This window comes from Symphodus melops (assembly GCF_947650265.1).
Source record: "Symphodus melops genome assembly, chromosome: 1".
Lineage (NCBI taxonomy): Eukaryota > Metazoa > Chordata > Actinopteri > Labriformes > Labridae > Symphodus > Symphodus melops.
In genome coordinates, this window is record NC_136691.1 from 50,760,234 (window position 1) to 50,776,749 (window position 16,516).

A 16,516-nucleotide genomic window follows, 5' to 3' on the forward strand; every position below is an offset into this window, starting at 1 on the left:
CTTGATAAAATTATGCACCGCTGTACTGTGATTTGGGACATCACAGAAAAGTTTATTATTAAACCCTACGGTGACTCTTTTGAACCACTTCAAGATTAGTTCGCTTCAAAAAAGGACACGAGGAAACTTGTTTGATGGAAAGTTAAGAACATCGTTTTCTTTTTTAAGTTTGGTACAGAGTCTTCTTTGCACCTGTTAAATTCATCTTTTGAAAACAGCATCATAACTTTAAAAAGATAGTTAGAGCATCTTTTAATATGTTGGATTATGTTTGTTCATGTGATCTATTAAGTTAAATAAACAGATAGTCCGCTCCTAACCATGTTAGAGCACTGATTTTTGTCTCAACTTGCTCATCTCTTACTTGCATGAACCAAGAAGATAGAAGAGTTCCTATAACATATCGTGTTTCCTTCTCCAAGCAGATTCAAAGTAAAACGTACAATATGTAGAAGTTTCACACTTAAGTATTTAATTTCATTAAAACTTGACTGAACCTATCTTTTATGTTTTTATTTAGTACTTACATTATCTCAAATATCTCCAACATCTATCAAAACCAGAGAAATACTGTATGTTATATTATAGTTGCATAGTGTCGGCCCTGACAAACATGACATGGTTTATCGTTGCCATGGAAACACTGGACGTTGCGTCAAAGACTGCTTCATAAGAAAGTACAAACTGCTTCTGAAAGCTGCCGTACTGTTGCCGTATGTGCAGCAGTGATTAAAATAAATAAATAAATAAATTATACTTGGACTTTTCATCTATAACATATTCTCTTCCACAGGTTGGTTTCGCCTGGTCGTCTTGACTACCGTTTGTTTTCTTCGGGGTTGGGGGTAGAGTAGCAGAGAGAGCCACTCCCATGAAGATTTCCCGAGCGCCTCAAGCTCTGAAGAGATTTCCCACTCACCGTGTCACCATGTGGCGTGACATATTACAATAATGAGGGTAAAATGCATAAAATTACATTAGCAATGAAAAATTTTGACAGGAAGATAAAGGAAGAAGACGACAGGCATATTACTGGCTTCCATATAGTGAGTGCATCACTGGTAAAGCTGTTAATCTGTTATCCTTATACGATCTGCCAGAGACAGATAACACCCCCAGCTAAAGTCCACCAGGCTGATTACTTACTCTTAACTTTTGCCTTCTTTGCACTTTAGTGAGCTATTGTATGCTAGCAGGGAGAATGCTACCCCCCTCTCACCAGCTCCAAACCCCATCTGCACAAAGAATGACTGACAGACGTCTCTCACCTGTTGTCAGATGGTAGGAGGGAAAGCAGAGCGAGCGATGACAGCTTTCTCCTTTCAGGCTGAGTGATGTTGTCCATGCGGTCCACCCACATCTCTATCACACTGCCTAACAACTGGTCCAACTGATGGCGAGGGACAGGGATGAACGCAGAGAGACGGACGAGAGGGAGGAGAGAGAAGAAGGGTGAACATGAAGGAGTAAAAAAGGGAGACAAAAAACTGAACAGAAATGAGAAAGAGGTCAAGTAAGAGTAAAAATAAAGTGTACTGATACATTTGACTTAAATCTCCTGTGAGACATTCTGATTGATTTTAAAACTTACTGAAATTAATATCGATGGCCATTGATGAACTATATATAAAAAGAGATCATCAGTATAAACACTGACTATTTCAATAAAATTAGTTTTAATGGTGAACAAACGTTCAAAATGAGTGCTATATTTGACTCTTAAAATGAAGCAGCATTAGATATCTAATGAGAAGATTCAACACAAACATACACAGGACATATTCAGCCAAGAGATAAGAGGTACCGCCTTGTCCACAGGGGGCGCCAAAATCAAAACAACCTGAACGTTTCTCACTCTTCATTGTAATAAGGGACAGAGAGAGTGGTGAATGACATGTGGGAAAGGAGCCACAGGCGGGACTTGAAGTCGAGCCCGCCACATCAAGGAGTAAAGTCTTCGCCCTAACTACTCCGCCACGGGCGTCCCAACAGGAGCTTTAAATGTATAAAAATGTGTCAGTATCTGATAAAGTCGCTGAACTGACCTTCCCCGCTTGTTCTTCCTAAATTGTCTTCTTTCACAAAGAGAAGAGTGTGAATTGATGGAGAGATGACATCGAGTCATGGATCAAGATTAGTGCAGGCAAGGTTGAAAGAAAGCAGAATCTATTTTCCTTTTGGAAAATGACAACAGTGTCAGAGTTTCAAAGTTAAGGACAGATCTCTGAACTCTGGGGCTGAGAGAAAAAACTCTTTCCGTTTCCTTGGCTCATTACATTTGATGCCATTTTAAACAGGTCCTTTGCAGTTATGTCTTTCATATATATTCAAAGAGACTTGTGCTGATTAGACAGAAATGAAGGACGGCCTCGGAGCCTCACCTTCTGGCTGCACTCAGAGGCCATTTGAGTGAGCAGAGAGGAGAAGAAACTGGAGTTCTGCAGCAGGACGCGGCCGATGATTCCCAGGTAGGTGGACATCACCACGGGATATCTCTGTTCAACACACACACACACACACACACACACACACACACACACAAACACACACACACGCAGGGAGTGAGCACACCATCATGCTGCACACCAATGCTTTGCAAAGGTCATTGAGCATGATGAGGATAAAGGAGATGGACACACTGACACAGCAGAATCCTTGAAAGGCAGCAGTTTAAACCTTTGTAAGAGATCATTTATATGAAAATGTCACCATAATCGTTGTAAGGGTTCATTTGTACTTGACAGAAGAGGACAAAGTGAAAGAGCTGCAGGAAATTCTCGTATTAACTGGATATCTTAAGGTTTTGTGAGGTTACATTTACAATCATTTGATAAAAAATGTTAAAAGACAGAGTGTAATGCACAGCAGGTGATGTGACATGCCTGTCTTCATTTTTTCTTTTCTTTTTCTTTTTAACATAACCCCGGCGTGAAGGTAAAACTCACCTCACCGTCCACGATTCCTCTGAAGACAGCTGGCAGCAGGGGCTGGAACATGTGGGCTCCCAGTATGGGGCTAACCTTTAAAGCTATCTCCACCACCTGCCGAGACAGACGGAGAGGAAGGATGAGGGACCGTAGAGCGACGAGGATAAACAGGGGAACAGGAAAGCAGAACTCAGAAGAAAATGGCAGAAAGGGTGTGATACAGAATGATGTAAGAGCAGAATAAAGTGTGAGGGCGAGGGGGGGGGGGGGGGGGGTTGATATTTTAGTGTACTAGGGTAGAACACTGTCTGAATGGACTGAGGGCAAATCCTTGAAGTATCATTTTATACTCTTTAGGTTTCCCCTGATCACCCTACACCACCTCCTCTGGGAAAAATTGCGACGCAATTATTTTTTAACCAATCCAATTTATTGACTGACATATTGTGCAGTTTGGAACCTTAGTGGCGACCAAACATGTGACAGGAGCAAGAAACTGAACAAAAACGTCTAAAACGTTTTTGGAGGCACAGATTTGTGACCCACGAAAAACAGCACCGCGACCCACCTCTGGGTCCTGAACCACCAGTTGAGAAACCATTAGGTCTCTACACCATGAATCTCGAACACAGCAGCAGTGCGAAGTCAAACTGCAACATTGCTAATGACATTTTAACAAATTAAAGCCTCAAATGAGAAGATTTAACTCAAAGGTCAGTGACCACAAGCAGAGGCAGGGAGACAGTGAGGTGCGGTGAAGCATGTGAACTTTTCCCTGATTACTCTAAACCCTCTGTTCTCCGGGTACTTACGTGCAGTGAGCTGCTGCGTGACGCCGTGTGGGTTGACAGCTTTATTGTCTGCCGGCTCTCCTCTCCTCAGAACAAAGGATTAGCAGGAGCCAGATGTGCTTTAATGCTTTCTTAAGCTAAAGCTCTGTTTTTTTCTTTTGCCACTCAGCATACTGAAAACCCCTCAAAGCAGTGCAAAGTGGTAGTTGTAGTCTAGTTTCAGTCGCACACGGACATACAAACTGAGAGTGCTGTGCTAGTCAGTGTTCCTCTAGACCAGGATGAACCACCACAAACAAAATTGAGATGGTGATTAACCGGTGATGTAAGGTGGGCTGAAATATGTCAATACGGCGCTGCTGTCAGAACGTGTTTAAGGGAATTTTCACTTTAGCCACGATTGTTTCTTACGATTACCCGAGTGCACTTGTATATGTACACCATCCGATACAGCAGGGGGCCGTATGCACAAAGTTGGCTGTCTAATCAAGAGGTACAAGAAGCAACCCTGGTAACCACTCACAGACTGAGACCATCCTACCAACTGGATTTTTATGGTAATTGTGAGACACCAGCAACGACCCGTTTCTTATTTCCACGGGTATCGTGCAGCTCAGGGGGACGAGTCGGCCCGTGCTGAGCAAATAAGATTTTTTTTTTTTAAAACGACAGTAGATGTTTAGACTTAAATCATAGAGTGGACCACTTCCTTATTGGAGCACGGTTGTGTTCATATCTCCATCTGAGTGCACATGAATCGGGCCTGAGACTACTTCTTCAAGCGGTACGGTTTGTGTTCACACACTGATCAAATTAATCAGACTGTGGCAGCAAGTGTACTCTGGTTTAATATCCCCCTAAGTATTAAAGGAGAATGGACTGCTGTCATGTGACCTATTGTTAAAGTATGATCATGATGCTGACGGAAGCAAGACACATTTCATACAGTGACATGAAAGTATATCTCATCTCATCCTATCTTAGCTATTTGAAAAACAGGAAGTCCAGCCGGCAAGTAGTTCAACCTTTTGCAGTACCTTTTTTGAGGGAGAAAACAGGAAGGTAGGTACCGACTTAAGGGGCCTGACTTAAAGCAGTAACTGTTATTATTACTGCTGGTATTATTGTTGTGATTGTTGTTTCATTGTGTGTGTGTGTGTGTGTGTGTGTGTGTGTGTGTGTGTATGGATGTATATGTGTGACTGTTTTATTCTTGTGTGCCTTGTGTTCAGCTTTTGCTGTGATAACGTTATTTACAATAAATTTTTGTGTGTGTACATCCCTGTTACCCTCCATCCAGAAGGCTTTATTTTGATGTTTGCAGGTAAAGATAAAAGGGAAAGACAAAGGTAGGTGTCAGGACTGAGTTGAAGAACAGGTTGTTGTTAAGAAGGAAATATTCATAGTGAGAGAAACGAGACTGGTGTGGTACTATAGCCTGCTCTCAATGCACATCCAGCACTGTATTGTTCTGTCTGTGTGTGTGCATATAGCATTTTATTGTTACCTCGAATTCACCTGTGAATCACAGAGTCGCACTAACAAAGCAAACATACATTGTGTTGGAACATAAAGGAGGTGGGTTGGAAGAATCATCCCATGAGGAAACAGAGGCAGAGAGTAAACAGAAGTTAGTTAGTTCTGTGTGTGACGAGGAGACGGTGTCAGTACCTTGAGCACTTGGACCTGTCCTTCATTCGTGATGTCTTTCAGTAGTTCACAGAAACATCGACACAAGGACTCTGCATAGTTCTGTGGGGGAATAAAGACATTAAGGGAAGCTTTCAAAGTGTGCTGATTTTGTCAGCTTCAGTGTCTCTACGTGCGTGCCTCACCTGCAGGAACTCGGTAGCAGACAGGTAAATATAGGCGTTGACGATCTGGAAGCAGGTGCGTAGGTTCTCCGAGCTCGTCTCTGAAACAGAACGTCACATGTTGCACTATATTAAAGTGGAGAAAGAGTCAAATTGATGAGTGTAGGGGAGGTTGGGAAAGAAAAGATGGCTAAGAGGGAATAGAAATGCATTTCATTGATGAATGGATTGCATACTAGATTAATGGTTTTACTGGATTTGTTCACCAGGAGTAATTATTAAACACGTGCAAAATGTACTGAGCTTACAGAGGGGCGGACAGAGATTAAGAAACATATCTTTAAATGAATTCTGTGTGACTCATAGCGGTATGAAAAACAACAGATAAAGGAGAAAGAAAGCCTTTGGGGAGCAGGGGTATTTATATCAGCTGCTCTATATCCATTGATCTTTAATAATAGTGCAGAAGAAAATAAAGCTTACACATATGAGAAATCACCGAAAAACATACAGGAGAAAAGTTGGGCTTTTCATTTTGTTCTCCAAGATGAGGGGATAAGTTTACTGGACAACTGGGGTGGAGCCTGATTTATATTTTTATTCAGAAACAGACTTAAATGGTAGCGACAGCTGCTTTTAAAAAAACCCCGCAGAAGTAAAGCTTTATCAAAAAAAAAAAAAAAAAAAAGGGTTGGAGCTGCCACCCATAACTGAAAGAAGTTTTGATGTCAAACATATACGCTCATCAGCCATGACTTTATGAACACTGATGAGTGAAGTGCATAACTAGAATCATTTCTTTACCATGACACTTTTTAGGGAGTGTTGGGAACCACGTAAACATTTTGTCCTCAGAGTTGATGTGTCAGGAGCAAGAAGGAAAACGAATGAAGGTAAGGTTAAGTGACTCTGACATAGATCAAATGGTGACGCTAGACGATTGGGTCAGAGCATCTTCAAAACTGAAGCACTTGTGGCTCTAGTCAGTAGTCAGAAACGACCAGAAAAAAAAGGAATCTGGGGTCGGGGTCATGGATGGAAAAAGACCCACCGATCCACATGGGGAGCAAAGGATAGCCAGTGTGGTTCAATTCAACAGAGGAGCTATTAAAGCTCAACGTTCAGAAAAAGTAAATTCTAGATATGATAGAATGGAGTCAGAACTAAACTAAATCTAAAAATACCTAAAAACCCTCAGTGGGTGCTGAATCCAAACAACACGAACAGGTAAGGAAAGAAAAAACAAGATGGGCACGCCAAGAAGTTCCTGTTTGAGGGGTTTATTAAGGGACATTTCGAGCCCAGAACTACAATGACTCCTGCGCACATCAATTACCCCAGATCTCATTCCAATTGAGATCCTACCAGGAATGAGATCTGGGGAATGTACAATATGGACAATAAAGTTACATAGTTGGATACCTTATCCAGAGGGATTCAATTCAAACGTTTGACAGTCTATGAGCTGTAATGGTAACAAAAAACAGCCAGAACGGCCTCAGTAATAGTCATACATCCAAACACAAACGATGAGAGAGGAAAAGATTGTTCCTTGGAAAGTTGGACCGACAGAAACTTGAACACTAGCAGACACCTGCATGCTGACACAAGCACCCGCACAGCACCTATTCATACACCAAGTCGAACATCTGCATTCATATTTGAAAGTAATACATCTTGACAGTGTAGCTGACTAACACCTAGAATTTATGTTTACTTCATTCAAGTTGACAAGGAAGCTAATTCATGAGAGCAGTGCATTCACCCAGAGGACAGGTAAATAAATAAAGACTATAACACAGAATACCTATGAGTTAAGTAAAGTCAGAGGGTGTTGTTGACCTTACATAAAGTCAAGACCCATCAAAGGAGCCTTGGGATAAATATCAGGGATTACCAGATGATTAAAAAGTTCAGTTATTACTTCTTTGAGCCATTTATTATTTATAAATAACAAAAGCCACAAAGGAAAAATAATCAGACTCTTTTTGTTAGCTCACAACTTCCTCAACTTGGAAAAACTGAAGGTTTCCAAACTTTTTATTTATCTTTTTTATTTAACCTTAATTCAACCTGGAGAGAAAATGCGTACAGACTAAAAATTTCTTTCCAAAGAGTGTCTTTGGAAAGTCAGGCAACAGCACAGTTCACAAAGTTTGAGATAAACAAAGAGCAGCTGTACATAAACAATATCATAAACTCATCATAAACATGACTATAATACATAAAAGTCAAACTTTTAAGTACCTGGGGGAATCTTTTTTTTTAATGGGATTGTGAAAAAAATAGATACTTTAAAAGGTCACATAAGCAAAATACTTTACTGTGTTTCTCTAACACTAATAAGTGTCCTTAGCCTTTCTACAAACCCACAATTATGAGAAAGGTGTCTCTTTCCTGCTCCACTTTTAAGAAATTGTGTGCTCAAACAGGCCAGAGATTTTCCCATTCTGACATCACAAAGGGAACTGACCCCTCCCCCAGATGGGTGACACTCTCACAGCTAGGAGTTTGTTCAGACCTTCTTAATGTAAAACAATTAGACATTGAGCTAGAAAGTCAGAGCCACCCAAGACCTCCCAGAGAGGGGTGTGGTTAGACACAGCTCATTTGCATTTAAAGCTACAGACACAGAAGCAGCCTGTTAGAAGCAGGTCTGAAATAGATGGGTTTAAATGCTCATGATCATATACAGGATCAGAGTGGAGAAACTTGAAGACATGTATTTCTCTGTGGCATGCTCTTGTTATTCTTTAAAACAGAAGCTTGTCAGTGGGGATAGTAGCTGGATGCAGCTACATATACATAATAAAGTGGGTTTCTGCACAAAGCTTAAGTTTAGAAGAAACTTTCCAAATCAGAGTAAAAAAAAAAAAACCTTATCAAACTATCGAAGCAAGGTGTATGTACGGGTGTTTTTAAAGGAGGTCCAGTCTGGGCCTTGTGGTTCATACAGGTGATATTAAAGCTGATATAAGCAATGTGTTTTCTGCAGCCATCTGCCAACCACACTGAAGTAATGAAGATAATGTATGCAGCCATCTGCTTTTTGTGCAGGTATTAAATGTATTCCGGGGGCCCATTTAGTCGGAAGATAACGCTGCATGAATATTCAACACTACAAACGAAGCATGGAGCAAAAATTACACTTTACATATGCAAGAGCAGAGATGTGAGCAAAGATCACAAAAAAAGACAGTGATGGCTTTTAAAACCATACAAACTCCAAGGATGTGTGCAAAGACAAAAAAAAAAAAAAAAAGAAACAGCAATAAGGAAATACAACAAAGAGTAATGGTTCAAAAAGGTCAAAGACATCAACTGTGTAGTAAAGCAGTTGTCCTGCTGTTCCCGCTGGTATTTTAAGCAATATGGGTACTGGAACGTAGAGAACATCACTAAGAAACAGACGAGGGAAAAGATGAAAGCTCCACTACAAATGATTTCCTGTGGTTAGGACAGGCAGTTTTTTGCAAAGATTAAAGTAAAGGCAACAGATTGCTTAACAGTGGGTGAACAAGGACACAGAGTCATCAGACAGGGTGCGGATGACAGGACTGCAATGCTGCAGGACAGATGAATAAATGAGCATGGTTCTTTGTTATGTCTGAAGGCACTGCAATATTGTCTTCTAGCCACGAGGGGGTCTTTTTACAAACTGTTAGGAAGGGGAAGGTGTTGGTTTGTTGGAGCACATAATATCCCTATGGAGCTGGAAATGTCAACCATTGGTTTTAGTGAATGAAGTTACTTTGGTATTTGTGGACACGATGTGTCAAAATTTAGGGACTGCATCCCTTGAAGTGCGCCTCAAGGACCAATCATTAAAAATAATTAATTGGTGTATGCTAATAATAACAATGAATAATAATATTTGACAGGTTATAAGAGGGTTACTGTTTGAGAGACCAGTAACTATTGTGCTGCTATAATTGTTTAAATAAAACACAAACTGAGAAAAATATAAGCAGCTTATTAATTATTAATTGATTGTTAAGATGTTTAACTATCGTGACTGAAAAATGAGTGAAATGTGCAGATCTCCATCGAATGAATACAGCTTCTGTCCGTACAGATTTAAGTCAGCGTGGTTCTAATTCAAACATGGAGTTGTGGTTCATTTGCTCTGTGCCTTTAATATGTTGTCAAAGCTTTCCATCACATTCTGGGTGAGAAGATACTATAACACTCAAATTGCCTAATCTTTTATCTGCTAGTGAAGTTACACATGCTTCACTTATTTTTATTCCAAATGGCAAAAAGGAGGTAAATACACACTTATGACAGCTTTCAAATCTCCGGCCCTCCATCACACAACCACCACTGTCATTGCTTGCCTTGCAGATAAGCTGTGCACAGACTGTAGCAATATCCTCTTACGGAGAGTTTTGTATGAATATCAATACAAGAGGAGGGAGGTGAACAAGTAGTTGTATAAAAAAGGTAAAATGAATTGAATCCTTATTCTGGGCTGGAGGTAGGTCAGGCAGCTCAGAGCACTAAGGCCTGGACTTGATAAGACTTTCATCATCCCCTCCCCTCACGCTGGCAAATAAACCCACGTAAGAATACAAACACATTGTTTGAATAATTCAGCATCTGGTTATTGGAAATAAATTCACCTCCATTGCCATTTCTTTGCTTCTTCAGTGTGACACTAAAGCAAAACGGACAAAAGAGGGCCCATTCAATTCAATTTAATTCAATTGTTTTTATTTTTTTACATAACTTCCTAACTTTTTAGGGATTGGGGATTTGGCTGTTTGAGAAAAGCATTTAAACATAAACCCCAAAACACCATTGCTTTGTTAATAACTCAAACAAATGGGTCAGACTACATATCAAATAGTGATATTGTTTTAATAAATAAAAATGCCTTCAGACAAAATACTGAAAATCCCTGGTGAATTCTAATGTCACATCGGAAAAGTCGAAAAGTCGAAAATTTAATATCATAAAAGCAATTAAGTTTTAACTAAGAAAGGTCAACCGAGGACAAACACACACACCATCATCCTCTATAATCAAATAGTCATAAAAGCAGCTGCTAAAGCTCTGATTGAGGTTTAGTCAGTCCTTCACAGCCCTGGGCATATGCTGCACAATTCGCTTCAGTTATCAACATTCACAGAGGAATGAGCGTTACATCTGACTTTGATAAAGGCTTCTAAAATGACTCAGTGTTGTTAGGGACAAGATTTTTGGTCATCTCCCAACACAATTTTTGCTTTACAGTGTATGCGATTCATTTGGCGATGTTTGCGGGGAGATGATGAGAATTCAGAGATGCCAAACACAGTGGTGCCAAAATCTTTTGGACAAACTGTTTGTCAGAAGCCAGCAAGCTACAAAGGTTTGATCTGCTGTGAAGCCCTGGTTTGGAGGCTTAATGGAGATAAAGAGGTAATTTGAATGCAAAAATGCATTCAAAAACTAACTTTTGTGGGGGTTCATTCTTGTAATTTAGACGGGGAAAGTAGTGCAGCTTCAGGAGAGACATCAAAATATGTCTTCTTCAGGGACTCTTAAAAACAGGTTTCAAGTACAAGAAGGCTTCGGTGCTGAAACATGGTCAACATCATGGCCAACAGGATTTTCAGCTGCTGCAAGATGAAAAGCTCTTGTGCTCAAGTGCCAGAGTCTTTGAGCATTTTTTGGAGAGTGATCAGGCTTAAAAGACGTGAGAAAGGCTCTGCAAGAGATTCAGTGGAGTGTGAAAAATCCACTTTAAAGGCAGACATTCATACATGAGACAGTAATGATTAGAAAGCAGGAACATCCAAGGGAGAGAAAAAATAAAAAAAAAATAAAATCAGAAATCTGACTTTACTTGATGCAATTACATCACAGGGTTGTTTTGATTAAAATCCCTCTAATCAGTACATTAAAAACAGTTAACTATCCAAAGTTTGACCCTCTAGTAAAGAAGGTTGTGATAAAAAAAAGTTCTCTTGTGAAGCTGTCCATATTGATCCATGGAGTACATTAATTGGGTGGTGCACTGCAAGACAACATTTCTAGGTATGTTAATGATTCATTTACAGGGTTTTTCATGGCCAAGGATGAGCCTGAAAACTCTCTTGATACAGAGCTATTGATCTTTGCGGGGATGATGTGAGATGTATCTTGCTGTGCTGGCAATTGATTATACATCTGGTAATGATGAAGCAACCCCAGGAGAACCCTCAGGTCTTCTGACCAGGGTCTACTTGGTCCCTCTGAAAACAAAAAGCTCATCCTGCCTTTGAATTTGTAGCGCATACCCTTTGGAACTATCTTCCATTGCAAGTACGCTTGGCAGCATCCTCTGACGTCTTCAAAAAGGAGCTAAAGACACTTTTCAATCTGGCTCTTGAACATCTGATGTTTTGTTCATTTTTACAATATTTTGTTGATGTTAAAACAATGATCATTATAATGTTGTAGAGCAATCTGACTTTGTTCTTTGAAAGTTGGAATACTAAATAAACTTTATTAACTTGTTCCAAGGGACTATGTTTCTCTTTTATTGAGAGAAAATTTAAATCTTAAGTTAAAAAAACACAATGTATCAAATGCAATCCTATACATGATATGCTTTGTTGTCTTTTTATAGATTGAGGGGATCACAGTGTTTGCCGGTAAACAATTAGTGTAAACCTTAGTAACTGCCAACAACATCAGCAGTGCTGGCACTACAAGCCTTTGGGCCTGCTTAAACATTAACATCCATGCACCTGGTGCTTGTGTTGCACTTAATCTCTGATGTGCGTCACTTTGAACAAAAGCATTTGTTAAATGATGTGTGGAATTAGTCTAACCAATTAGTAATCCTGGTGCTGACTAGTGAGGGTGACGAGATTTAATGGTTAAGTGGACAAAACGCACACATACCTATTTATAAATGCCTCTCATGAGGGTTTTGCACCTTTTTCTTGGGTTTAACATCACTGTAAACCGGTTAGATTTGACATTTATAGACCATACAGGAAAGAGCTATTTGAAGGCCTCACATTCGACACAGGGAAAAGGTGACACAACTTTTCAAAATGTTGGTAGAAAATGATCAAGGCTGGAGAGTTTCAATGGAGACTGATCTTTTTTTTTTTTTTTAAAGTACGAAAGAAGTTTCCGTTTCTTTCTTGATATTTTCCTGTTCTTACAATTGAAGTGTATGTGTTGCTGCTAATCAGGAATCAAAACGTTCCTCCGTCTGTTTCAAATTGAAGCCCTGCAGCATCTCTGTAGAAATGTAACGGCTGTGTGAAAAAGCAAACAATGCAAGGGTTTTTTTTTCACTGCAGCTGAATAAAGAACAGATAAGAAGTAATATGACATGCAAATGATCACTTGCTCACATTAGTCTGAGTAAAGCCAAAAAGGAGAAAAACCTTCCCAGATTAGTCCCCATCATCACTAGTCAGTGTACCGCAGCAGCCTGAGATGTGTCCTGGTTCAGAGCGTGGTTGCACTGATACAGAGTGTAGAGCTAGTGTAGCAATTAAGCCAAGGCAAGGCTCCTGACATTCTAATTAGGGAATTTGCTGCTCCAGTTTAGCAGTGATGGAGCGGCTCTCTTTATCACGCAGGCCAGGCCACTCACCTGGCAACCGTGACACCATACTGAGCCAGACTCTCTCAATGGCCCACATCCCACTACGTCTCTCCACAGGCATAATAAATGAAGCACCCGATGTTGTGGTGAAAATCTAGCCAGAGATGATGACTGCACATAATTTGCAGAAAAATACAGACTAAAAACACAAAAGCCAAGTTCAATTTCCTAAGTGACTTGACTTAAATGACTTTATTTAAATCATTGAAGGGACACCATTTCTTCCAAAGTCAAACATTTGTGTGTTAAAAGTGCAGTGATTGGTGTTCTTCTCTGTGACCACAGCTATGTCTGAGCTCTTTTCATCACTACATCTTTAGATTTCTCATGACGTGACGCTCTTTCCAGATTTATCAGCTAATTTGACTCCCCTGGCACTATATGACTCCTCACGATGTATCGAGTTAACGATAGCGGGATAATGTGCAACAGCGGAAAAAGGAGTTTAGAGAAATAAAGATGGAGTTTAGAGAAATAAAGATGAAAGCATGGCAAATTTGTTGCAGGTGAAACCTACAACAAATATCTATATACTTCAGTCTCGCACTTAATCTTTTTAGGAGCATTTGGATACTTTCTTTAATCAGATATTATAATGCATCATTACATGATTTTCTTGCAAAGTGACAATTATCGCATAATGTATCATGATTTCATCATTATCATGGACCATATACTCAATATCGTATTGAGAGTTATCCTTAAACTTACACACCCTGCAAAAATCGATATTCTTATCTTCTTAGATTTTAAATAGATTCATTTAATAAATTTGTTTTTGGCTAATCAGTCACTCCCTGCTAAGGGCTAAGGCTAGCACTTTCACTCAGTAGAAACCTAAATAGAGCAGCAAAAAATTCCGCCAGTCTTACAGATGACTGAAGTCGATCTTGAAGTATTGACTAATTCGAAAAAATATTTTTAATCATGAATCTAGAATTTGTTATGAATCACAAATAGATTCAGATTCAAATCATGACCCCAAGAATCGAAATTAAATCGTGAGACACCCAGATATTTCAGGCCCTTATCATTGATGTCGAGAATAATTAAAATAGCAAAGAAGAAGAAGAAGAAAGAGAAGTTGTTTTATGACAATAACAAATTTGTGTCCATGAAACAAAACTTCTCCAGAGTTTCTTTGGAGGCGAGATCAAAGGTTTGGGTTCATTCAAGTCCACCTGTACAGGAGTCACGACCGGTGAATGTGGAGAACAAAGATGTGACACAGAGGTGGAGATTAAAGGCACTCTGAGTTCTTGAATCACTCAGGTTCAAAAATTATTCTTGACCTTGCAACCAGCAGGTGGGAAAGGACTTTGTGATTGGTTCAAAGGCCATTCCTGATATGATCAAAGGCTCAAAAATCAGGTACAAAATACACACTTGGCTTTGAATTTTTTCATGACTAGTGTTTGGGAGGCAAATAAAAAAAAGTTTAGAAAACAATAAAAGTGAAAAAGCTAAAGGTGAGATCAAAGAGAGAATAGTCCGAACTCGAGTCTTTCATGTATGATGTTTGTTTCACAACTTTAAAAAGCCTTTTAGGTCTGACGTATTTCATGTTTTGATGACGTATTTCACAGGATTTGAGTACGGTAATAGGACAACCTGCTGAGGGCTCAGAGATACAACGCTGCTGTCGTTCTTCAATATAGTTGAAGAACTTAAAAGAGTTATTCATTGCGGTTTGTGCCGTGCGTCATTTCATTTCTGAACATCGTTGTGACACAATCTAAACCCTGCAGGAAACACTAAACTCCATCTGCTCAAGATGTTATCATGTGACATGACTGACAGCTTATGTACAGCTTCTAAATGGAGCCTGTTGCGAGACTGTTTTCTAACTTTTGATACATCTTGTATCACTCATGTAGTTAATGATGTGCTGACAACCACTGCACATTAAAGCACATCATGGAGCTCTTTAAAGACAATGGGGCACATGACAAAGGAAATGTGGAAGAAATTACTGTAATTTAGCATGGTGTGAATGCCTCATTAGTACATGTGAGGTTCACATGCTGGAACATGTTGTGATGAAAAATGTTTCAGATGAGGTTCTTTTTTTTCATGATTGTACAAAGCCAGTAAAAGAGGAAAACATACCTCCACCATGTGTTTGCCTCTGATTTTGTGTTTTTAACTTTACCAATATAAAGTTGTTTGATGGCAACCTGAGAAGTGTAAAAGCTTTTTTCCTTTTCTTTGCTTTAATGTGTTTGCCACTGACAAAGAGGAAAAAGCTCTCATATTTACTGAACCAATCATTGAAAGGGAAAAGGGAAATGCGACTTGAAATTGTCTCTGAAGAAAACACAAAAAACAGTCATAGTAAAAAACCCAGTCAAAATTGGCCTTTTTATGTGATGTTATGTGGACTAAGATGGACATTAAGCACAACAGGGTATCGTGCATGAGGGACTATCATTTGGTCTGTGCTGCAAAACTTTTCGGACTGCGACCTCCAAAATAAGGCACTGTAGAGACTGGGGACTGCTACTCTCACTGGAGGTGGTTAAAACCTGTCATGGTGTGCAAAGCCTAAACACGGTAATATTACTTTAGCAATTTATTATAAAAAAGTAATGTCTTTAACTGATGAAGACATTTTTCATTTTTATATGTTTTTGGATGGATCCCTCAGGGGGCCCAACACCCACTTCGGGAACAACTGGTCTTGAGCAGACAGACAGAACTGTAATTCTGTCTGATTCACTTTATTAGGGTTGTGACAACTTGTCGATGTAGCAACATAATATTTTCCTGCTATAATTATCAAGTAGGCATTTCATTTTGCATCTTTACTTCATTAGTCTTTATGGTGGCACTAATGACACAAGGACAATGTGAACTTGAGTTTCCTGACCATAGAAGAAGTTGACAGCAAGATAAAAGAAGAACAAGACAGCGACAAAATGATACAGCAGTGAAAGTTAAAGAATGAAGCATGATATAAGGTGAAACTGACAACAAATTGCAGTGAAGAAATTTATTAATTCCGTACTTTAGCTTTTAAGGTAGCTGTTTGCAGCCTTAGAATTATCAGATATATTGTGACGTTCTTCATGATTGTTTTTCAATATATCAATTATCACAGAATGACATGATAATGATATTTTGATATTTCTGTGAGTGGGCCACATATTGCGCATCGTTGGTTAACCTGTGATTCCCAACCCACCTCTTGATCTCAAAGTCTGCTGCATACTTTTAAAAACAGAACAAAATCTCGATTGATTACAATCCATTATTCAGCCTTTTTTTATAGGAGATTATAATGCTTTCCAAGGATGTGAAAAATTACAGAAAACAAAAAAATCAATGCCTTATTTTGTTCAAATAACAATCAGAAACCAAAAAATAAACGTCTTCAATGTCAAATGTGAT

General features: G+C 39.3%; 1 protein-coding gene across 1 annotated transcript in view; it reads right to left on the minus strand.

The window, feature by feature from the left end:
* Window positions 1–16,516, minus strand: part of ipo11 (importin 11) — a 125,473-nt gene that overhangs the window by 34,254 nt on the left and 74,703 nt on the right. The window contains exons 22-26 of the mRNA XM_079365452.1: window positions 5,554–5,633; window positions 5,390–5,470; window positions 2,946–3,041; window positions 2,382–2,495; window positions 1,269–1,390 (exon numbers count right to left, since the gene is read on the minus strand). Of these exons, the coding sequence (XP_079221578.1) occupies window positions 1,269–1,390; window positions 2,382–2,495; window positions 2,946–3,041; window positions 5,390–5,470; window positions 5,554–5,633 (493 nt within the window). The remainder of the gene's footprint in view (window positions 1–1,268; window positions 1,391–2,381; window positions 2,496–2,945; window positions 3,042–5,389; window positions 5,471–5,553; window positions 5,634–16,516) is intronic.